The sequence below is a fragment of the Budorcas taxicolor genome, chromosome 2 (genome assembly GCF_023091745.1).
Source record: "Budorcas taxicolor isolate Tak-1 chromosome 2, Takin1.1, whole genome shotgun sequence".
Taxonomy (NCBI): Eukaryota; Metazoa; Chordata; class Mammalia; order Artiodactyla; family Bovidae; genus Budorcas; species Budorcas taxicolor.
The window spans coordinates 160,631,702-160,655,000 of NC_068911.1; the positions used below are offsets into that span (position 1 = coordinate 160,631,702).

The 23,299-nt window shown below is 41.1% G+C and overlaps 1 protein-coding gene across 1 annotated transcript in view; it reads left to right on the top strand.

The window, feature by feature from the left end:
* The first annotated feature begins 633 nt into the window (after positions 1-633).
* The window catches only part of DAW1 (dynein assembly factor with WD repeats 1), a 33,668-nt gene continuing 11,002 nt past the window's right edge, over positions 634-23,299 (top strand). Inside the window, exons 1-8 of the mRNA XM_052636036.1 lie at positions 634-673; positions 6,645-6,717; positions 8,581-8,725; positions 10,302-10,360; positions 11,086-11,208; positions 15,512-15,611; positions 19,806-19,913; positions 22,203-22,309. Of these exons, the coding sequence (XP_052491996.1) occupies positions 634-673; positions 6,645-6,717; positions 8,581-8,725; positions 10,302-10,360; positions 11,086-11,208; positions 15,512-15,611; positions 19,806-19,913; positions 22,203-22,309 (755 nt within the window). The remainder of the gene's footprint in view (positions 674-6,644; positions 6,718-8,580; positions 8,726-10,301; positions 10,361-11,085; positions 11,209-15,511; positions 15,612-19,805; positions 19,914-22,202; positions 22,310-23,299) is intronic.

The following is a 23,299-nucleotide window of genomic DNA, read 5'->3' on the forward strand; positions in this document are numbered from 1 at the left end:
ACAAACCTGAGCGACTGAACTGAACTGAGGACTGTGAGTTAGCGCAGTTTGTGGCACAGCGACCCGATATGTAGACGATCACGCTGAGGTCATCTTTCTTTTGTGGGGGCAGGGACATGAGGGGCCAGGAATGGTAACCGCGAGCGGGAGTTTACTCCCACCCTCGGGATTAGAAAGCCGGTGGGTTAAAGCTCGTGTGGCCCAGGCTGCAACTGAGGCCCGTGGTCCCCGGCCGCGCCTCGCCCCTTGGGAGATCACCCTGACTGAAGACACCGGGGGAGCTCGTCCACCCACCCCATACACCTGCACCGAGAGGTGCAGATTCAGGCGAAGGCGGCGCGGGCGGGAGCGTTCTCACTGCGCGGCACCCTGAACCCCCTGTCCCGCCCCGGGAACCCCCAGGCAGATGCGGGCGGCGGAGGGGGCAGGGTGCGCTCTGCACCCGCGCATGTCCGGGACCTCCCAGCCCAACCCCAGACGCCTGAGCGGCAGGATGAGCCCCAACAGCTAGAGCTCCAAGCCCCACTTCCCAGGAGCTTGCAGTGGCCCCCGCGCATGCGCCCCGGAGCTGTCCGCTGTTTGGACGTTTCCATGGTGACCAAGTCGGTTGGCTGGTGGTCCCCTAGCGACAAAATGAAGCTCAAGAGTCTCCTGCTCCGGTATTACCCGCCAGGTACGGGCCGGGCCCCCTCTGCTTTCACGTGGAGGTCTGCACCGGGAGGGTCTGGGGCAGAGGAAAAGTGCTGGGCCCCGAGCGGTGGTGTCCAGAGCGGGTGATCCCTAGGGCAGCCAGGTGCTTCCTAACTTGCACTCTTCACTGTTTCAGATGCTGTACTCGGGTTCGCAAAACTTTAAAAACTTAAAAAAAATTTTTTTTTTTTTTGGAAAAAAGTCCTTAAACTTTTAAATGGCTGACTTGTAACGCTTTCTGGTTACTTAGGAACGAAGTGGAAGGGTAGGGAGAGGGGGCGATTAGTGATGTTGTGGAATATTGTTTCTGAAAGGGAAAACGCTGACAAGGGTCACATTGTTTTTTATTTTAAAGGTACCAGAATGATCAAGTAAAGGTTTGTTGAGTATGGGAAGAAAAATGCATACTTAAAAAGGATATTACCTTAGTGACCAAATTCCAGACTGTACATATCAATCCATCGGCACGTTTATTGAAGCCCTGCCTGTTGGCTCAGATAGTAAAGAATCTGCGTGCAATGTAGGAGACCTGGGTTTGATCCCTGGGTCGGGAATATTCCCTGGAGAAGGGAATGGCAACCTACTCCAGGATTCTTGCCTGGGGAATTCCATGGCAGGCTCTTGTAGGTGGGGTGGCAAGGAGTCGGACAGGACTGAATGACTAAGGCTTTCACTTTACTGTGTACCATTTGTGCTCTTGCAACACGGGGCTTTAAAAAGTTACAGTGAGCTCAGGAACTACAGAATAAACCCAGAGAATGCTAGAATGCTCTAGTTTTAGAGTAGGGCATTGCTTCTTGGTCTTTTGGCTAAAATCAAGTGTAGAGTAGGACACTCTCACCTAGTCCTCTTGACCTTTAGAGGATAAGTGAAGTCCACTCATCATACAGATTGACAAGGACAGAAATAGCAGAATTCTTGGCTTCTAATTTGGAACTCGCATTGAAACTAAAAATATAAAGTAAAAAGTCCTCAAAACTTGCCACAAGGCAGTAGAAGACAAAATACACATGCTTAATGAAAAGTCTGAACAAAAACTATCTTTAAAATGTCAAATGGGTGGTGATATCACTTTGGACTGGTTTGATTTAGTATAACTTTGGGAGGGGTGGGACTTGAAGAATTTCGCACTGAAAATCTCACTGTTCACAGTAATGCATCCAACTGCTTACTCACAATCTCCATGAAGATGTCTGATAGGCACAGACCTCATGGGTCATTTTCTCCAGTCCCCTCCTAGTTGTGTAGCTCTTTCAGGCTGGGCCAGTCCATGGATGGCATCACCACCCTGTCCACTTTTTCTGGCAGAACCTCAGCCATCCTTTATTTCTCTCTTGTGATTCACTGACCCTCTCTGCACTCCCTTGTCCAGTTCATTAACAAATGCTGTCACTCTACTTTCAAAGTGTTTTGTGAGTTCGTCACATTCTTCTCATTCCCTTGGCACAAGTTCCTTGACCCCACACACCTTCCTGCTTTCACCTCTATCCCTATCTCCATCTCATCCACCATCGCTTCTACTTCTGCCATCCCTGGGCTTGTCAACTGGATTCCTGGTTTAACTCTGTCCTCTACAGTCTGTATGTCACAGCCAGTGGAATCTGGACTCAGCCTCTCCAGTAGTTTTTCATCATGTTCAGAATAAGATCCATGCTCTCTAGGATTTAGCTTACGCTCACTACACTTCAGATTTCCTTAAATGCTCTTCCAAGACGTCATGGAGGGCATTTCACTCATCTGTCTCTCTTTCTGGACTCAGACATCCCCAGACTTTGGCCACTTTTCTTCATTTGGTCTTGGTCAGCGTCACCTCCTCAGAGACCTTCCATTATCACCATTCAAAAAAGCACTTCCCCTCATTGATCTTACTCTCAACCATTTTGTTTTATTGTCTTTTATTATAGTTATCAAAGTACATTTCTTGTCTGTGCTTTGAATGACTCCCTCTTTCCCATAAAATGTAAGCTCCATGAGAACTGAGATCTCATCTCTTCTTCAGCTGTAAAAGAGACTCTGGCGTACAGGAGGCCTTCAGTGTTTACTGACTGAGTTTATTAGTAAATGAATGTGTGTGATAAATGAGGTTGATCCAGACATAGAACCTGTAATTTTAAAATAAATGTTTAAAAACTCAGGAGATCCTCCTTCTGCCTCCCTGCATGAGTGCAACTTCGACAAGAAGCTAGTAGCAAGTTTGTAGTAAGGACACTCAGGTTTTTTTCCCTCTTGAGTTTCCGATTAAAATTAGTTAAAAGAATAACTGGATATCAGCATGTGAAAATGTGGAGCTTAAGGATTTTTTTGGTTTTGATTTGTTAAGGCACCAGTCAGGTGGTGGCAATAACACTTATCCCATATGTCTACTGACTCCCTTTAGCTGGTCTCTCAAATCTCTCTTGGGAGTGAACCTCCTTGAAAAGAATGTTGTCCCCAGTTTCTCTTCTCCCTTTTGTCTTGAACTCACTCCTGTCATGGTTTCACCCTCACTGATCCACTGAAACTGTTCAAGATCCTTAATGACCGCCTCCAATAACACTGAATCCACTGGCTACATCTCATCTCAGCCTTTGTCTTCTTTGACCGGGCAGCAGCACTTGATCCACTGGCTCACTCTGCCCTCCTGTGACTTCCAGGACACACATTCCGTGTTTTCTTCTGCCTTGTTGTCACTCTTTGGTCCATCTTGTTAACTTGTCCTCTTCTTTCTGGTCTTAATGTTGGAGTGCCCCTGAGTTCTGTCTTTGGACTTCTCTCCATCTGTCCACGGTCATGCTCAGTCATGTCAGACTCTTTGTGACTGTTCGGACTGTAGCCCACCAGGCTCTCCTGTGCATGGAATTTCCCAGGCAGGAACACTGGAGTGGGCGGCATTTCCTCCTTCAGGGAAACCTTCTCAGCCTAGAGACTGAACCCACATCTCCTGTGACTCCCGCACTGCAGGTAGATTCTTTATCTGCTGAGCCATCGGGGAGTTCTCTAACTCTGCTCATTTGCTGGACAGTCTCATCTATTCTCAAGGCTTAAAAATCATCCTGAGTAGTCCTAAGCACGTGCCTGCCTGCCTGGTTCTTCATTCAGATGAAGAACATACATCTCACAACATCAACATACATCTCACATGGGGCCTCTGATGGTCTACCTCCTGTCAGTCAATGGAAGCTCCATTCTTCTACTTAACTTCTGCCAAAACTTTAGACTTGTCTTTTTCTCCTTTCTTGCTCACTCCATGTTTGGTCCAGGGACAAACACTGCCAATTCACCTTCAAAGTATACACAGAGTTCAACAACTTCTCTCCAGAATCATGGCCACCATTCTCTTTATTGCTAGAGGCTCTATGCTTGCCCCACTTCTGTGGAGGTGAGTCTGTTAAAGCATAAATCTGATTATGTCACCATTCTTCTCCAGCCCTTCAGTGGCTTTCATTTCTTTTAAAGTGAAAGGGCCATGATGCCCAAGACCATATCAGATCCACCACATTTGGCCTCTCTGACTTCACTCCCCCTCCAGCAGCACTTCTCTGCTTTGTGTTCCTCAGGTGGGCGAGGCATGCCCCCAGTCAGGGTCTCTGCAGTTGCTGATTTTTTGCTTGGAATAATCTTCCCCTGGATATTGTTACTTTTAGCTTCTTTAGTTTTTTTTTTTTTTTAATAAAACATAAGTAAAGTGAATAAAGTGAAGCCCCCTCCTTCCTAGAATTTGCAACTTCTCCTCATGATATTTCAGAACCCCCTTCCTTGCTTTGTCTTTTCTTAGCATTATCTCAATTCAACCAAAATAAATTTTACTTATTTATCTTGTTTAGTCTCCCCGACTAGAATATCAGCTTCCTGAGGACAAGGACTTTGCTAATTTCACTTACAATGGTATCTGTAGCTCCTAGAGTAGAACCTCTAAATGAGCCCCTAGGGCTCATTATGGGTGCATAAATGAGGGATCACATATTTGTTAAATAAATGAACGGTTTAAATGAGATGATGTGGGTTAAGCAGAATCTGTAGAATCCACCTTGAAATGTGAGTGGGTCAGATCTGAATCCAAAATTCTAAAAGCAAGTAAACTCAAGTAAAGCTTTAGACTCATGGTTATGACTATTGCCTTAATGGTTCTCTTATAATAAATAAGATCATCTCACTTAGCATGTTAGATACTTAAATTCTGATCTTTGGCAAGCCACATGATATTGCAAGTTTCCAAGGTACTCCTTGGAAGAAAAGTTATGAGCAACCTAGATAGTATATTCAAAAGCAGAGACATTACTTTGCCGACTAAGGTCCGTCTAGTCAAGGCTATGGTTTTTCCTGCGGTCATGTATGGATGTCAGAGCTGGACTGTGAAGAAGGCTGAGCGCTGAAGAATTGATGCGTTTGAACTGTGGTGTTGGAGAAGACTCTTGAGAGTCCCTTGGACTGCAAGGAGATCCAACCAGTCCATTCTGAAGGAGATCAACCCTGGGATTTCTTTGGAAGGAATGATACTGAAGCTGAAGCTCCAGTACTTTGGCCACCTCATGCGAAGAGTTGACTCATTGGAAAAGACTCTGATGCTGGGAGGGATTGGGGGCAGGAGGAGAAGGGGACGACCCAGGATGAGATGGCTGGATGGCATCACGGACTCGATGGACGTGAGTCTGAGTGAACTCCGGGAGATGGTGATGGACAGGGAGGCCTGGCGTGCTGCGATTCATGCGGTTGCAAAGAGTTGGACACGACTGAGCGACTGAGCGACTGAACTAAACTGAACTGGTGGGTGTTAAATGACATCAAATAGGAGAAGTATGGCTCACCACTGAATCATTTTCATGTTACCTTTATCCCTTCTGTGTATAAAGCAATTATGTTTCACCTCCTTATCTTTTAATTTCAGTCCTCCCACCCTCTTTTGAATAGCATGTAGGTCAGGAGCATTCTTTTGTTGGCATCCACTGAATAATTCCTCTCCCTAACCTAGATTCCCGAAGACCAAAGGAATGTAGCAGTAATATGGGTAATCAAACTTGGGACTTTCCCTTTTTACCTTTTATCCTTCAGAATCCCTTTGCTTTGTGAAGAGTAGGTGTTGAATACATGCTTTTCAGTTGACTCAGTTATGATAGTCTTTGTTGTTTATTTGTTGCATGTGGGCCCCTTGTTCTTTGACCAGAAGCAGGATCTAAATGAGCATTAATTGAACTGGTTGGCATTTTGTGCACTTTAAAGGTTTCTGTTAATTGAATATGAGCTGGGTAAGCAATACTATTTTACCTTTCGAAGCTTTGCCTTTTGGTGCATTGCAGAATTTGGGGAGGGGTGAGTGTCTTCTTACCCAAGTGTTTTGGCAATCACACACTGCCTATAGTTCAAACCTAGGAGAAGATCAAGAATATTAAGATACTGTGAGAAACAATCTCTGACGAACAACCTGATTCCTGAAAGCATCTTTCTCTATTTTCTGCTTATGCTTTTCATTGCACATGTCAGAGCCTCTTGCTTGTATTGGAGTTCAGTGAGCATACTGCCGTAATGTCTTGTCACAGTGAAGCAGTCATATAAATTTACATGTTTCAGATTTTACACTTTATTTTCTAGATTCATTTTTGCATAAACCCAACTAATTTTTAGTAGTTGGCATACAAATGTTTAACATTTTTCATCTTATTAAAAATAAGATAGTTGTGAATAAGGAAAACAATTTTGCCAATTTGCTTGCTAGATTTTGAAAATGCATCTATTTAGGAAAATGGATTATGCTGTGTGGGCTCTGAAGTGTTAGTTCTTTCCAACCTTTCTCTGACTTATGAGTGATTATATTACTCAATGTTACATTATTTATTTAGTCAATTATTTATTGAATATTACATATGTTTTATGTTGAGAATTTTCAAAAATGGAAAAAAAAAAGAAAAAGTTGTATCTAAGTAGGTTAACTTTTGGCCTAGGCTGTCATCATAAGTGTTTTATATTTGTTTATTTTTTAGGAATTATGCTGGAATATGAAAAAAGTGGACAATTAAAGACCAAATCCATAGACTTGCTTGATCTTGATCCCAGGTAAGGGAGCTATATAATGCAGCATGTATTTCATATCCAAAATCATTATTGGAAAACCCTGACATAGGATTGTGCATAGATAAGCTCATAAAACTACAGACAATACATTACTAAAAAAATTGTTCTGGGTGTATTATTTCCTGTTCGTTTCAGTGAATTTTATTTTAGTGTCTTGCTGAGTGGGCTTCTGGGGTGGCTCAGTGGTAAATGCAATGCAAATGCAAATGCTTGCAATGTAGGAGACTCAGGAGACATGTGTTCGATCCCTGGGTTGGGAAGATCCCCTGGAGGCGGGAATAGCAATCCACCCCTGCATTCTTGTCTGAGAAATCCCATGGGCAGAGGAGCCTGGCAGACTATAGTCCACAGGATCCCCAAAAGCTGAACATGACTGAAGTGACCAAAAACGGCTCTTGCTTAATGAGGAGGGTGTAGGAAAAGGATTATCAGTCTGTCCTTTTCTTCTTTCCAAACCAACCTTATTTTAAAAAATAAACCTTTTGGTTTGAAAATCTGTTTTGATTCATAACATTTGTTGAAAATCTTTCCATAACATTTGTTGAAAATCTTTCCATTATTATCTTTCGAATTCTTATGCAGGTCTAACTCTGTTGACCCCTGAGTCTTTCAAAGTCATTGTTAGGAACCACCTCTGATTCATTTCCATTCCAAATATTCATTCTTATTCTGAAAGACTGTATTGCTTGAGAGCTGGCGCCATATCTTGGACACTCCCTGGGCCTAACTTATGGCAAGTAATCAATGTTAGTTGAATGAAGGGTCTCCTAGTTCAGCGCCTTGCACAAACCTGGAGCTCAGGACATCTTTATTTATGAAAAGAAGAATGCCTATTAAACAATGCATTTTTAATGCATTTGCTGAGACAGAAGTAAGCGAGTACAAGGTTGTTGGGAGGTGACCCCGGGACAGATCAGAGAATGAGGGAGGGTTGGGCAGAAGGGGAAATGGCCAAGCTCACAGGGCAGAAGTGGCCAGGCTCTTGTGTGGCCCTCTTGCTTAGCCAGGGGCTGAGGGCTGCCAAGAAGAGCAAGCTCTGGGCTCAGACTCTGATGTGAATCCTGAAGGAGCTGCAGCTGGAGATATGTTTTGCAAAATGACCCTATTCTTGATGTTTTGTGGTATACAGACATTAATATTTGTCTTGAATTAATATTCTGAACTAGCAAAATTTACTAGAATTGCTGCAGATTATTTGAATGCTGGGGAAACTTGCATCTGTATTTTTCACACTGATTCTCTTTCAGGGAGATAATGTTATAGCATTGAGAAATTAATAATCATGATAGTTCTTTGAATGTCTGTTTTACTGAGATACTTTCTCTTTCCCCCAAAATACAGCAAATTGAAACTTTCTGAACCTCAGTTTCTTCATCCCCAAAATAGTTATGAAAAGCATTAAATTTTAGAGAGTTGTTATAGGATTAAATGGGAGATCATAGGTAACATGGAAAGTAAAGTAGGATTGGGCAACTTTAATATATATATTTGTTTTTTTAAAAAAAGAGAAACAGGAAAAAAAATAAAAGAGCTCTTGTTCAGAAGCAGCGCTTGGCCTTCTTAGATGAGCAAATCAGAATCTTTGCACAGCTTCCTCAAGCAAAGTCTCAGGTAATGGAAAGGCATTGAAGAGAACCCAGGCAGCTTTCATCCGTGCCAAGATGCTCTTTATTGATTTCTATGATTTTTCTCCCCTGGAAATCTCTTGGTGAACATGATGATGCTGTTGACAATTTATAAATCTTGAACTTCATAAAGCAATGCAATCCTTCATGTAGTGAATGTATATGCAATTTCTGACATAGAAAAAAGTAACTTTTTTTTTTTTTTTTTTGTGAATTTCAGTACAGATGTCAGTGCATTAGTAGAAGAGATACAGAAAGCAGAACCTCTCATCACAGCTTCACGATCAGACCAGGTCAAACTTTTAATACAGAGATTACAAAATAAACTTGGACAACACAGCAACCACAAATTCTATCTTTTTAAGGTAATGCATGTTTAAAGATAGTAAGTAGAAGAACTTCAATGAATTACTTAATTCTACTAATCTAAAATAAAATATAAATCATGTTTTCTTTCAGGTCTTCCACATTTTTGCTAAGACTAAATTTTAAATGTTTGTTGAATGAATGAATAAAATTCAAAAATTGGTTTCTTGACAGGTTCAATAAAGATGTGCATTAGTAACTTTAACTTTTCTTTATAATGATAACTCTAAAGAATAATCATTAAAGTAGCTCTAAGTTATTGAATAATTAAATTTTTTTCCAGTTGGAGTAATATTAAGATGTATTTCATGGTGTATCAACATTTCAAATTTTCTGCTTCCATATGAACTAAACTGTATTTCAGTAAATTATTTATTGATATGGATTGTATAATAATTTTAATTCCATAAAGATATGCTTATTTTCATCTATAATCTTGGCAACTAAATTAAGATAAATGTCATTTATTGCTTCAATAACAGCTTTCATTTTTCTTTATGATTTAACAACATTTAATGCTTTATTATAGAAATGATTTATATTACACTGATTTCATTTTTTATGACTTATATTGTTATTTATATACTCAGCATATTTTGTCTGATATGAAGTATTCAACAATTTTCTGTATTCCTTCTTTCAACTTATTGAAAGATGGTCATTCTTGTAATAATTCTTTTTCCAGCAGGTGACACTATTTTACTTCAAATATGAGCTCTATAACTTATATGGTCTTGTAATTTACCTTCCAAAGGGAATATTTTGATAGTGAAGGAGGACACTATTAATAGTAACACTCTGGTAGTAGACATAATTAGGACTGTTCCAGTCTGGCCAATCATCCTAACTAAAAACAGATGGTCCAATTTAAGTATATTCATTCAATAAATATAAAGCATCCACTATGTGCTAGACAACATACGGATGGAAATATAAATTCCATGATATATTCTGACTCTAAAGAAGCTTTAAGATTCAAAAAGTAATAATTCATTGTTAATCTGTATTTGAAACATCTTTGGTTTATTTCCTATATATATTGTTTATGCATATATACAAACCATGTACAATATGTGAAAGAGAATATAAATTAGTGAAAAGACCCTGGTGCTGGGAAAGATTGAGGGCAGGAGGAGAAGAGGGCAACAAAGGATGAGATGATTGGATGGCAACATTGACTCAATGGACATCAGTTCAAGCAAACTCTGGGAGCTAGTGAAGCACAGGGAAACCCGGCGTGCTACAGTCCATGGGGTTGCAAAGAGTCAGACACAACTGAGCAACTGAACAATAACAGCTATTTGTATCTCATAGCTATAATCTATCTAAAAGCAAATTGATAGAAAACATAGATTTGATCATGCTTCTGTAATTATTTGTAACCTCCAGATGTATTATTGGTCTTAATAACAGAAGGTCCTATGTGTTTTCCTCCTTTGTTCAAATATTGGATACTATCCATTTATTATATATAATTAAGATGCATTTGAATGTCTTCATTGGTTGGAAGTTAAAATGAATGAGCTGAATAATTTTGTTCGAGTTTGAAATGAATGGTGTTTTCTCTTATTGAAGGTTCTCAGAGCACATATACTGCCACTGACTAACGTTGCACTTAATAAATCAGGCTCATGGTAAGGTTCTTTGTTTATTAAAAAAATTATTGGACTTTATTTTCTTAGAGCAGCATTAGGTTCACAGCAAAATTGAGCAGAAGGTGCAGAGATTTCCTATCTATGAATAACTTCTGCCTTGCATCCCCACCCCACAGCAGCTTCTGTCCCTATCGCCATCTCCCACAGAGACCTACATCTGTTGCAACTTTGAACTATATTGACACACCATTATCACTGAAAGTTCATGGTACACATTAGGGTTCACTCTTGGTTTTGTACATTCCATGGGCTGGCAAATGTATAACGACATCTATACAGTGCTATGTTATCACACAGAGCAGTCTCACTGTCCGAAAATCTTCTGTGCACTGCTTATTTATTTCTGTGTGTCTGTCTATTTCTATTTTTTTATTTCTAATTTTTAACAACCAAGGGATACAAATCTTTTTTTCAAATAAAAATTGCCTACCCATAATGTAAGGAGGGCATGGCAACCCACTCCAGTTTTCTTGCCTGGACAATCCCCATGGACAGAGGATCCTGGCAGGCTACATTCCATGGGGTCGCCAAGAGTGGACATGACTAAGTCACTTTCACTTTCACTTAACTCTTTGTTCTGCATACATAATTTTCATTGTAAAAAGCAAGATAAACGAGGCTATAGTTTTGCAGGCAAAAACATGAGGTCTTTATTAACACGCTGCTGGTCTCACCTTGTGCTGTATTTCCACTGCTTGTGTTAGCTTTATCACAGGAAGCTATGATCGGACGTGCAAGCTCTGGGACACTGCCTCTGGAGAGGAGCTTCACACCCTGGAGGGTCACAGGAATGTGGTGTATGCCATAGCGTTCAACAACCCTTATGGGTAAGAAGACACCCACTCGTCCAGTGATTCCTTACTAACCCACTGGTTCTTTTATTCATCTCTTCCTCCATCTATTGGGGAAGGAAAAGCGGAAGATGAACCCAAAGTTGTTGAGTGTCTGATGTATGCTATAGTGTGTGCATGCTAAGTCACTTCAGTCATGTTCCACTCTAGGTGACCCCACAGACTGCAGCCAGCCAGGCTCCTCCTTCCATGGGATTCTCCAGCCAGGAATACTGGAGTGGGTTGCCATGCCCTCCTCCAGGGCATCTTGCCAGCTCAGGGATCCAACCCATGTCTCTTATGTCTCTTGCACTGGCAAGCGCGTTCTTTACCACTAGCGCCACCTGGGAAGCCCAACTCAGCCATGGAAAGAAATGAAATTGGGTCATTTGTAGTGATGTGGATGAATCCAGGTCTTCCCAAGTGGCGCTAGTGGTAAAGAACCTGCCTGTCAATGCAGCAGATGGAAAAGATGCAGGTTCGATCCCTGGGTCAGTAAAATCCCTGAGAATGAGCATGGCAACCCACTCCAGTGTTCTTAATTGAAGAATTCCATGGACAGAGGAGCCTGGTGGGCTATGGTCCATAGGTTCACAAAGAGTCAGACACGACTGAAGCGAGTTAGGATGTTTGCAGGTTCGGATGAACCTAGAGTCTGTCCTACAGAGTGAGGTAAATCAGAAAGAGAAAAACAAATATTGTATATTAAGGCACATATACCATATACTAGAAAAATGGTATAAATGAACCTATTTGCAGGGCAGGAATAGAGAATGCAGACATGTATGGACACTGTGGCAAGGAGAGGATGGGATGAATTGGGAGAGTAGCATTGACACACATATATGTATGTGTGTGTATAAAATAGATAGCTAGTGTATAAAATAGGGGCTTCCCTGGTGGCTCAGAGGTTAAAGCGTCTGCCTCCAATGCGGGAGACCCGGGTTCGATCCCTGCGTCAGGAAGATCCCCTGGAGAAGGAAATGGCAACCCACTCCAGTATTCTTGCCTGGAGAATCCCATAGACTGAGGAGCCTGGTGGGCTACAGTCCACGGGGTCACAAAGAGTTGGACACGACTGAGTGACTTTACTTACTTACTTACTTAGTGTATAAATTAGATGACTAGTGTGCTGGATAGCACAAGGAGCTCAGCTCGGTGGCCTGTGGTGACCTAGAGGGGTGGGATGGGGCAGTGGGAGGGAGGCTCAAGAGGGAGGCGATATGTGTATACATATAGCTGATTCACTTCATTGTGCAGCAGAAACTAATTCAACTTTGTAAAGCAATTATACTCCAACAATAAAATAAAAAAATAAATTTAAATATCTTCTTCAGTGTTCAAAGTAGCTTTGGGGGAGGTATTACTGGCCTCACATAAGATAGATAAAATTCAGACACCCCTGCCAGGATCACACAGTAGTAGAGTGGTGAGCTAGAATTCCCGTTGATGCAGGGCTGACTCTCTGCCCTTGGGAGTTCTCTGACCAGAAGATGAACCCTGACCGGAAGTTCCTGCTGATGTTCTAGCCCTGGACCACGAGAGAATAGCTGTACATGCATGACACAGTTTGTTTTGTGTAGAAGTTAACGTATAGTCTTATCAGATGGAAAACCGTGTATAGTGACATGCTAAATAATAGTACGAAATGTGACAGAACCATTTTTGAGCTAACTTCTGGTTGACCCATTCAGTAGATCTTCCCAAGGTCCTCTATCCTTCTGAATGACATACTGCTTATACCTATAGCTGTCTGAATGCCTGCAGCAACTACTCTATCCACCAGTACCCTTAACTTCTCTTTGCACTGGGGACGTTTTCAGCTTACCAAGAGTTGGTCGTATTTGTCCACAGACTTGCTTGTGGGGGGTTGTGCTTTCAATCTGTAATAATCTAATTTAATTAGATATTGCTTAAGCTAGTGAAATACGATGTGTGAAATTAAAGCTGTTGTCTCCTATGAAAACACAGATAAGGTAAATATTTGAAAAAATTGTTACTAAATGAAGTTGTAGATGAGACCATTATAAAAATTAGAGAAGACATTGCAGAAAGGACCCTCTTTTCATTTAGTATTAGAGACCACAGGAGACCATGTGGGGGCACTGAGAACCGAGGAGAGAGTCAAGGCATGAGAGTCTGGATAATTATAAAGTCTGCAGCTGTGCTGAGCACTTACAATTTTCTTTGGGATAGGTATTTTGGGCCATAGGACCCCTCACATTTTTGTTTTACAAAGGAAAAGACTGATGGACTTCAGTACATACAACTCAACATATGCATGTTTAAAAAATTAATACATAAAAGAAAAGTCAAGTGATCACTGTGAGAAGATTTGTAACATATGCAACAAAGAGTTATTTTGGAGAACATGTAAAGAACTCCTTTACAAATCAATAGAAACAACACATTGGAGAAATAGTCAAAAAATATGAATAGACATACTTAACAACTAGGCAAATATGAATTTTAAAATTATTTTTATGTTTTGGCCATATGAATGGCAAAAATTAAGAGGTTAATAAATTACGTGTCATGTTGTTGAAGAGGAGCTAAAGAGCCTCTTTGATGAGGGTGAAGGAGAAGAGTGAAAGAGCCAGCTTAAAACTAAATATTAAAAAAACTAAGATCATGCCATCTGGCCCCATTACTTCATGGCAAATAGAAGGGGACAAGGTGGAAGTGGTAACATATTTCCTCTTCTTGGACTCTAAAATCACTGCAGACAGTGATTGCAGCCATGAAATCAGAAGATGTTTGCTTCTTGGCAGGAAAGCAATTACAAACCTAGACAGTGTACTGAAAAGCAGAGACATTACTCTGCTGACAAAGGTCCATATAGTCAAGGCTATGGTCTTCCAAGTGGTCATGTATGGCTGTGAGAGCTGGACTGTAAAGGACGCAGAATGCCAAAGAATTGATGCATTCAAACTGTGGTGCTGGAGAAGACTCCTGAAAGTCCCTTGGACAGCAAGGAGATCAAACCAGTCAATCATAAGGGAAATCAACCCAGAAAACTCATTGGAAGGACTGATGCTGAAGCTGAAGCTCCAATATTTTAATCATCTGATGTAAACAGCTGACTCCCTGAAAAAGCCCCTGAGGCTGGGGAAAATTGAGAGTAGAAGGAGAAGAGAGAATCAGAGGATGACGTGGCTGGATGGCATCACTGATGAAATAGACATGAACTTGGGCACACTTTGGGAGATGGTGTGAGACAGGGAGGCCAGGCGTGCTGCCATCCATGGGGGTCACGAAGAGTTGGACACGACTGGGAAACTGAACAACAGCATTGTTGAAGATGGGGTAAAATGAACACTTTCCTACACTTTTGAACAGTGAGCTTGCACTGCAAGTGATGGCCCAACTGTGTGCACTTTTGATGACTTGTTATTAGTACAAAAGACAGACAGGGTTCAGGGTGAAGGAAAAGATGTTTGTTAGTTCCCTGGTTGAGGGTTGAACAGGCTAATTTACTCTTACTTGTTGAGTGTTGATCAGTAGCCCTGATCCACAGTAGATGTGTGAAGCTTCTTGCTTGAAAGGAACTGAAGTCTTTCTCATATTTCCTCTCCAAATCCTCTTTCTTCTTTAAAGACCTTACAATTGGAATAATACAGATTTTACTTTCTCAAGGAGACACTTACTAACTTCTCAAAACCTTATCTAGCCACATGTTTAATTGGATCTATATCTTTCCATTTTCTTTCTTTTAAATTTGATATTACTGTCTTCAGTATATCTAACAGAATTTTTCCATATTCCTGCAACCATATTACACATTATTAATTTCCACTTGTTAGTAATTTTCTAAACTAAATCCCTTACCATATTCATTAATGAAAAAATTATTGCAATCTTAAACACAATTTATATTTAAAATGTAAAATATTTAAAATTGAAACCATAAAGAGATACTATTCAAATATTAGAATATTATTTTGTTTTCCACTGCAACAGATACAGGATTGTTTATTATTTTAGCTTATTAAAAATTTTTATTTTACATTGGAGTATAGTTGATTTACTGATTGCTTAGTATTTTAAAAGTGAAATAAAATTTTTTGTGGGGGTGGGGTGTAGAGGGGCACTTCCCATCTTCAGGACTCCTGAGGGAAAATAAATTACTGAGTAATAAATTACTTGTTTATTTTTTAAAATTAATTTTTATTGAAGTATAGAAAGTGAAGTAGATTTCTAAATAGAGATCCACGTATTAATATCTTGTCTTAATTCAGTGTATCAAATACTGTGATTGACTTTGTTTTCAAATTCCATATATATATTTTTTAAATCTTAGTGACAAAATTGCCACTGGGTCCTTTGATAAGACTTGTAAACTATGGAGTGTAGAAACTGGAAAATGTTACCATACCTTTAGGGGTCATACAGCAGAAATAGTGAGTATATTTATTTTATTATATTTTTAGTATATTTTTATGTTGTCATTCCTGTTGTTTTTGCTCTGTTTTACTTTTTTATTTTTATCTTTTTCAGTAGATCTTATTTTTTAGAGAAGTTTGAGGTTGATAGAAAAATTGAGTGAAAAGTGCAAAAATTTCCCATATATTACTCCACCTTTCCTCCAAAGCATGCCCCATTGTCAGCGTTCCCACCAGGGTAGCACTTATGTTGCAAGTGATGAGTTTACACTGGCTTTTCACATGGTTGTTATTTCTTTTTAGGATTCCATTGCAAAAGTAGTTATTATACCTTTATAACTAATTTAAAAATCTGTTATTTTAAATTTCTCTATATTATATATGATGGTATTTATATCATTTCATAAACTACTCTAGCTTTAATATCTTGCAGATACTGTCAAAGACTCATATCCTGCATTGACTAAAAATAATGGGATAAGTATATGAGTACAATAGCAATCTAATGTCTTTTTCATTGACTTGCCTTTAGCGAATTGACTTGATTGAGGGTTGGTGAACTTCTTAAAATAGCTTTTAAACTAACTTTTTTATACCATGTAAAATATCTAAGCTGATTGTTTCCTGGATAAAATAATAACTCAGATTTGTATAAGTGGTTTGACACTCTAAATTGCTTTCACTATTGGGAAGCCCTCATCCTTAACTAATTCTGTATTAAATGTCTTACAACAATTAGTGAGATCATTTGCACCCTGTGGAACAACTGATAGCTTTTAAAGAGTTTGCTTATTTTAGGAGTAAAATTTATTCATAGTCATTCTTCATATTTATTATATTTTCATCCAACAAGAGCTATGTTCAAGGTACTTTGCTGAGGATGCTGCAGTGAAAAATTATAGTTTTTTTTTTTTTACGTGTATTAGCTTAGTTGTTCCTCATAACAACCCTAAGGGGTAGCTATTTCTCCATTTTTCAGTTGAGGATGCTGAGGTAACTCGCACATGGTCATAAGAAAGACACAATCCTCATTTTCATAGTGTGGCCTTGTTTCCACACTCCCTTGGAATTTTGAAGGTTTTCTTTTTTTATAGTTCCTAGGAAGACATTCATATTTTGGAATCAAGACATCAACCCAATGAATATTTGCTAAGTATTGACTGTGTGAAGCCCTCGTCTATGTGTGGGGGGCCAAATTGTACTTCTTGGCCCCCAAAGATTTCGTAGTTTTCTAGAGGGAGTAGAGGGGTCCATGGTTAAGTTCAAAGATGTATTGTAGTTGGGCTAGAAGTTGGTGTGAAGTTCAGTGAGAGCACAGAGGGAATAACCAAGACTCCTTGGCCAGGAGAGGTATTCAGGGAAGACTGCGGAGAAGTGGCAGGTACATTCTGGGCAGAGTGAGCTGCACCAACAAATGCGCAGAGGAAGTGTATAACCATGGTATGTGCTTGAGAACTTAAGTGGCTGAGTGTCCAGAGCACCACTCTCCCAGCTTCACTGCACAGAAAGTGCTTATATGGAGACACACACACTTATAAGCACTGCCTGCCCACAGTCAGAGGTGATGGGCAGGGATCCCAGGTGTTGCCCAGTTGTCTGGGCTAAAGGTGTCAATGACTTGGCTTATGTGTTGACCCACAAAGCTAGATCCCAGTCTTTGCGTGATGGAAGTAGAGGAGGCAGGAGAGGCTACACTGCAGATTTATAGAGGGTCTTAAATGCCATGCTAAGGAATTGAGACTTTATCCTGGAGATATTGCCATACTGTTGAGAGTTTTCACCTGAGAAAGGCATGGTCAGGTTTTGCATTTGGGGAAGATGGTTCTTTTGCCATTGTGAAGGAGACATGGGGGGAGGATAATATGGGAAGTATGAGCCAGTGGGGATCTGGTAACTATGCAAAGAAAGATATGAAAGCCCTGTCGTGAGGAGAATGTGAGAGAAGTTAAGGGGTGGCAGGGGTAGGACTGGGTTACCAGGGAGATATGAGGCATGAAGGAAGAAAGTATTTAGGATGATTTCCTGATTTCGGACTTGGGCAACTGACAGTGCCATTCACCAAGTCTGTGCATAAGAGAGAAACAGGTTTCTTCATTTGATTTGCATGTCTTAGAGAAGGCAATGGCACCCCACTCCAGTACTTGCCTGGAAAATCCCATGGATGGAGGAGCCTGGTAGGCTGCAGTCCATGGGGTCGTTAAGAGTCAGACATGGCTGAGCGACTTCACTTTCACTTTTCACTTTCATGCATTGGAGAAGGAAATGGCAACCCACTCCAGTGTTCTTGCCTGGAGAATCCCAGGGACGGCGGCACAGAGTCGTACACAACTGAAGTGACTTAGCAGTAGCAGTAGCAGACAGGGTGATAAAATCTCCCTGTGTGATGTCCAAAAAGAGGCATCCATTTGGCAGTTGGCTCTTTGGGGCTGAGCTGAGCAGTGAGGTCTGGGTGAAAGACATGGATGTGTGAGTCACTGGCATCTGGGTGGCAGTAGAAACCACCAAACAACTGAAAAGTTCCCAGGGGGAAAGGTAGACTCTGAGGAGAAAACTGGCGGAATCCTGGGAAGATGGAGAAGAGAAACTTTGAAAAGATACAACAGAAGAGATAAGAAGTAAGAGGGGAAAAGCAGAGCACTATCAAAAGAGTCAAGAAGGAAGAAAATATCAGGAACCTCAGTCAGGTGAAGTGAGATGACCAAGACAAACCAAGCCTCTCAGCTGGACATTTATCCAGAGTGGTCCCAGCAGACAGGATGGGAAGCAAGTGCTGGGAGACCATGTTTCCAAGGAATTTGGTTGTAAAGGGAAATAAAGTTAGTTTCAAAAGGGACAGACAGAGTCAAGGGAGAATTTGTTTTCATGTGGGAAGAACTCAAGCATGTTTATAGGCTATTGGGAAGGATCTAGTTTTAGAGTGAAAGGAAAGTTGGTGAGATCATCTCCCCGTGGAGCGCAGGGAATGTAGTGTCTTAAAATGGCAGCGATCTCTCTGAATCTAAGGCTGGGGGAGAGGAAAGTGAGGGTCAGGGGAGGAAGTTCCCACCAGACAGGTAAGGCTTTTTCAGGGAAGTGTTAGGAGGCAAAGTTATCTGATGAGCAGGAATAAAGATGGGAGTGGAGTCAAGAGTAGGGAATGGTAGAATGTACTGAGTCAGAGGCATGTTGGGCAAAGTAGGCAATGGTACTGAGGTCACATCTGAGGATGGAAGGCACGAATGAGCAATGCTTGTTATCTGCCATGCTGTTTTCTTAAACTACCTTGGTTGAGTGATGAGGTAGGGCTGGCAAATGAGTGGATAAAATCCCAGGCTAATACAAGTTGTTAGGAGATTTGTGAAGGGTGCAGGTGGAAGGTGGGGGTAGGAGTTTTGGGCATGCTGGCAAGAGTGATTCTCCAGGTGTCAGTTGACTGGGGCATGATGGACCAGGAGAAAAGAGAGGGGTTTACATGAGATGGAAGTCATCCTGCAGTGGGCAAGGGGTCTGGGCTTGGTGAAGAAGACAAAAAGCAGAAGTCCTGGGAAATTGTAACTAGAGATTGGTGTATCAGGAATGAATTTCCTAGAGGAGATGACGCCAAGGTCAGGGTGTTGTAGCCATGGGGGTGATTATAAAAAGGAGTCTGGGACCGTGGGCCCAAGGGTGTTGGATGAATGGCCCACAGGAAGGGTACTGGGGACTTGGAACTGAGACTGTAAGCCAATAACCAAAGTCCTAAGCAAGTGAGGGGATGTGATTGAGAGGAAGATGGGAGCCAGAGGGACTTCTCTGATGGTTCACTGCTCTTCCACTGGAGCTGGTGTGGGTTCAGGCCCTGGTTGGGGAACTAAGATCCCACATGCCCCGAGGCATGGCCAAAAAGTTTAAAAAAATAAACAAAAATGGAAGGGAGCCAGACAGCTTGAATCTCAACGGAATGGGCTTTGCTTTTGTTCTTGATCTTCTGTGGTCTAGAAGTGACTAGGGAACCAGTGCCCCTCCAAGCCTGAGCTGGGTGACGTGGAGAAGAGCAGCCTCTGCTCAAGCAGAGACTGCTTTCGGGTCAACCTGCAGATTGATAGCTACTCATATCTGGTATTTTGCCTACTTATTTGTGCAAAGAATTAGGCTGAATCTGCTAAGGGAGTTGCAGCTTCAAGCTTCTGTATAATAGGATTAACAATCTGAAACTCTATCTTTCTAAAATCTCTCCCATTTCCTGTAATTCAGGTATGTTTATCATTTAATCCTCAAAGCACACTGGTGGCGACTGGAAGCATGGACACGACAGCCAAGCTCTGGGACATTCAGAGTGGAGAGGAAGTTTTCACCTTAACAGTATGTTGCTAATGTTAATAACTTTAAAAGCTTTACATCTTCATTAGCTGTTCCTTTGGATAAGCTTTTTACCTGAGTTTTTTTTTTTTTTTTTTTTAATTTGTACCTTTATTACAAAATGAACTCTAAGTTAAAAGATGTTTTTGAGCAATTGGTTTTCAGACTGCAGTAAAAAAGTGTTTCGGTTGGTTTGCTGGCTATTCCCAAAGACTTAAATGGACACACTGGGCTTTTGGACTTTTTAAAAGCCCATAAACAAGACTGATGGGCTTTTTATTTCAACTAGCTTCAGTCTAAAAAAGGTAGTGGCTATTGCTTATGGTCATCTACCTGGTTAGAAGCAAAGGATGTGGAGGCTGGCACCTTTTGGAAGAGGCAGCACTGGAGGAACCTACCAGAAAATGTCTTAAAAGAATGACTCTTAACTCCCTTCTTCTCTAACCTCCAGTCCCAGAAGCTTCCTGTATCACAAAGTCTGAAGTATACGGGGCAAGCGGCAGGAGGTGACAAGGTCAAAGGGCACTGCCCAAAGAGTGGATGCTGATGTTGTATCTCAGTGGGGGTCCTATCTGTCTCCACCACCCATCCATTCAGCACTGTCCTCCACTGCTTCCCTCCCCAGCCAAACAAAAAAGGGTGATTCCCAGTGGCAATAGGTGGGAACAGTTGAATGGGAAATCACGTTATCCTATTTTTCTGAATTATAAATGGATTTTAAAAATAGAACCCATTTTATAGGTGAGCTTTTTCTAAGAAAGCTTAAAAAAGGACTAGAAAAAGAGAGGAAAAACAGTGCTTTTAACTGACAGCGAGAGTTTTTCTTTATTAAGTGGGTGTCTTGTTCTATTACATAGGCATTCTTTTTCACATCTTCACCTTCATCAGTTTTGTGCATTGGGCTTCCTCATCACCTCTTCTTTCAGGCAAATGCCTAAGAGCATTAGAAGGCATATGTTCTGCTCTGCACACTGTCTGACACCAGGGAATATATTTGTGTTCTCAGAATTTTAATGTTCAGCTCCATTTAATCTTTGTCATTTGGAATCAACCAGAAATTTAATTTATAGATGAACTTTTTTATTATGAAAAAAGTAACTAAGTGAATTTACTGAAATTGTTAGGCAAAACAAGAGCTACATCCAAGCAGGATCTACAGCAGAGGGGGGCCCATTCTTCCCACTGTCTCATACAGTTTGATTCATCCACCCCAGAGGACATCCAGATGAAAGTCAGGCCAAAGGCGAGATATTTATTAATCTATTTCATGTTAATTCACTATAAGAATTTTAGTTTCTAAAACATGAGCTTTACTTCACAAGCTTTTTGTCTTTTGCCTGTCACCTGTTATTAGCTCATAAAGCATACCGGGCACTTTCCTGGTGGCTCAGATGGTAAAGAGTCTGCCTGCAATGCAAGAGACCTGGGTTCAGTCTCTAGGTTGGGAAGATCCCCTGGAGAAGGGAAGTGCAACCCACTCCAGTGTCCTTGCCTGGAAAATTCCATGGGCAGAGGAGCCTGGAGGACTACAGTCCATGGGGTTGCAAACAGCTGGAGATGACTGAGTAAGACTTAAAAAAAAAAAGAAAATTAGCCCATAAAGCATACAGACCTTCTTAGCATTTCCACAACAGTATGAATGAAGTCCTTTGATTTCCCAACACCTATCCTTTTCTTTTTCTATTTTTTTTGTAAAACAGCTTCAGTTTAGTTCAGTTCAGCTGTTCAGTCATGTCCGACTCCTTGTGACCCCATGGACTGCAGCACACCAAGCCTCCCTGTCTATCACCAACTCCCGGAATTTACTCAAACCCACGTCTATCGAGTTGGTGTTGCTATCCAATCATCTCATCCCCTGTCGTCCCCTTCTCCTCCCGCCTGCAACCTTCCCAGCATCAGGGTCTTTTCAAATGAGTCAGCTCTTCGCATCAGGTGGCCAAAGTATTGGAGTTTCAGCTTCAGCTTCAGTCCTTCCAATGAATATTCAGGACTGATTTCCTTTAGGATGGACTGGTTGGATCTCCTCAAGTTTTAGTAAATTTACAGAATTGCACAACCATCACCAAGACACTAGCATTCAACCATTTCCGTTACTCCCCACCCCCCACCCCCCCAAAAACCCTTGTGCCCTTGGTTTACAGTCTTTCTCTATTCCCACCCCCAACTGCTAATCTCTCTTCTCCCTGTAGAGGTTTGCCTTTGTGTAGTGCTTTCTTTCAGACTGTTATGTGATCCATGGGTAGAAATTGTTTCATCTATAGGTATGCATGTGGATATCTGCTCTTTTCCTAGGGACACTCAGCTGAAATCATCTCCTTGTCCTTTAACACGTCAGGAAACAGGATCATCACGGGCTCTTTTGATCACACAGTTACAGTGTGGGAGGCTGATACTGGAAGGTATCTTGGATTTTTAAGATTTTTTTTTTAAACCTGCATTAGAAGATTAAGAAAATACTTGCTACTGATCAGCTTAATATTAAACCTATTAACTGTGCCTTGGATTTCATAGGAATAGGACACATTGGAAGCAAATCAGTTCATTCTTTAATGATATTTCTTTTTTATTTTAATTTATTTTTAATTGGAGGATAATTGTTTTACAATATTGTGTTGGCCTCTGCCTTACAGCAACATGAATCGGCCATAGGGCTTCCCTGGTGTCTCAGATGGTAAAGAATCTACTGGCAGTACAGGGGACCTGGTTTCTATCCCCGGGTTGGCAAGATCCCCTTGGAGAAGGGAATGGCAACCCACTCCAGTATTCTTGCCTGGAGAATTCCATGGACAGAGGAGCCTGGCGGGCTAAAATCCGTGGGGTCACAAAGAGCCGAATCTGACGGAGCAACTAACACTTTCACTTTCATGCATGTATCTCCTTCCCCTTGAGACTCCCTCCCAACCCCCAGCCCATCCCACTCCTCTAGGTCATCACTGAGGACTGAATTCAGCCCTGTGTGTTAATACGGCAGCTTCCCACTGGCTATCTATTTTGCATATGGTAATGTATATATTTCAATGCTACTCTCTTAATTCGGCCCATTCTCTCCTGCTGTGTCCAAAATCTCCTCATTATGTCTGCATCTCTATTCTTGCCCTTCAAATAGATTCATTGATACCATTTTTTAGATTCCACGTATATGTGTTAATAGATAAAATTTGTTTTTCTCTTTCTGACTTACTTGGTATATATGCTTCCTCAGAATTCTGAGCAAATCATGGCAAACAGCAACATAAAGGAGAATGTTAGCAATAGCCTGGTTATATAACTATTATTTATTCTATGTACTGTGTAATCAGATTTCAGTGGCTTGTCTTTAGGGTCAGCGTGGATATCATGAATAAATAAAATCATGGCTAATGATGCAAATTTAATTTAGTTCAATAACT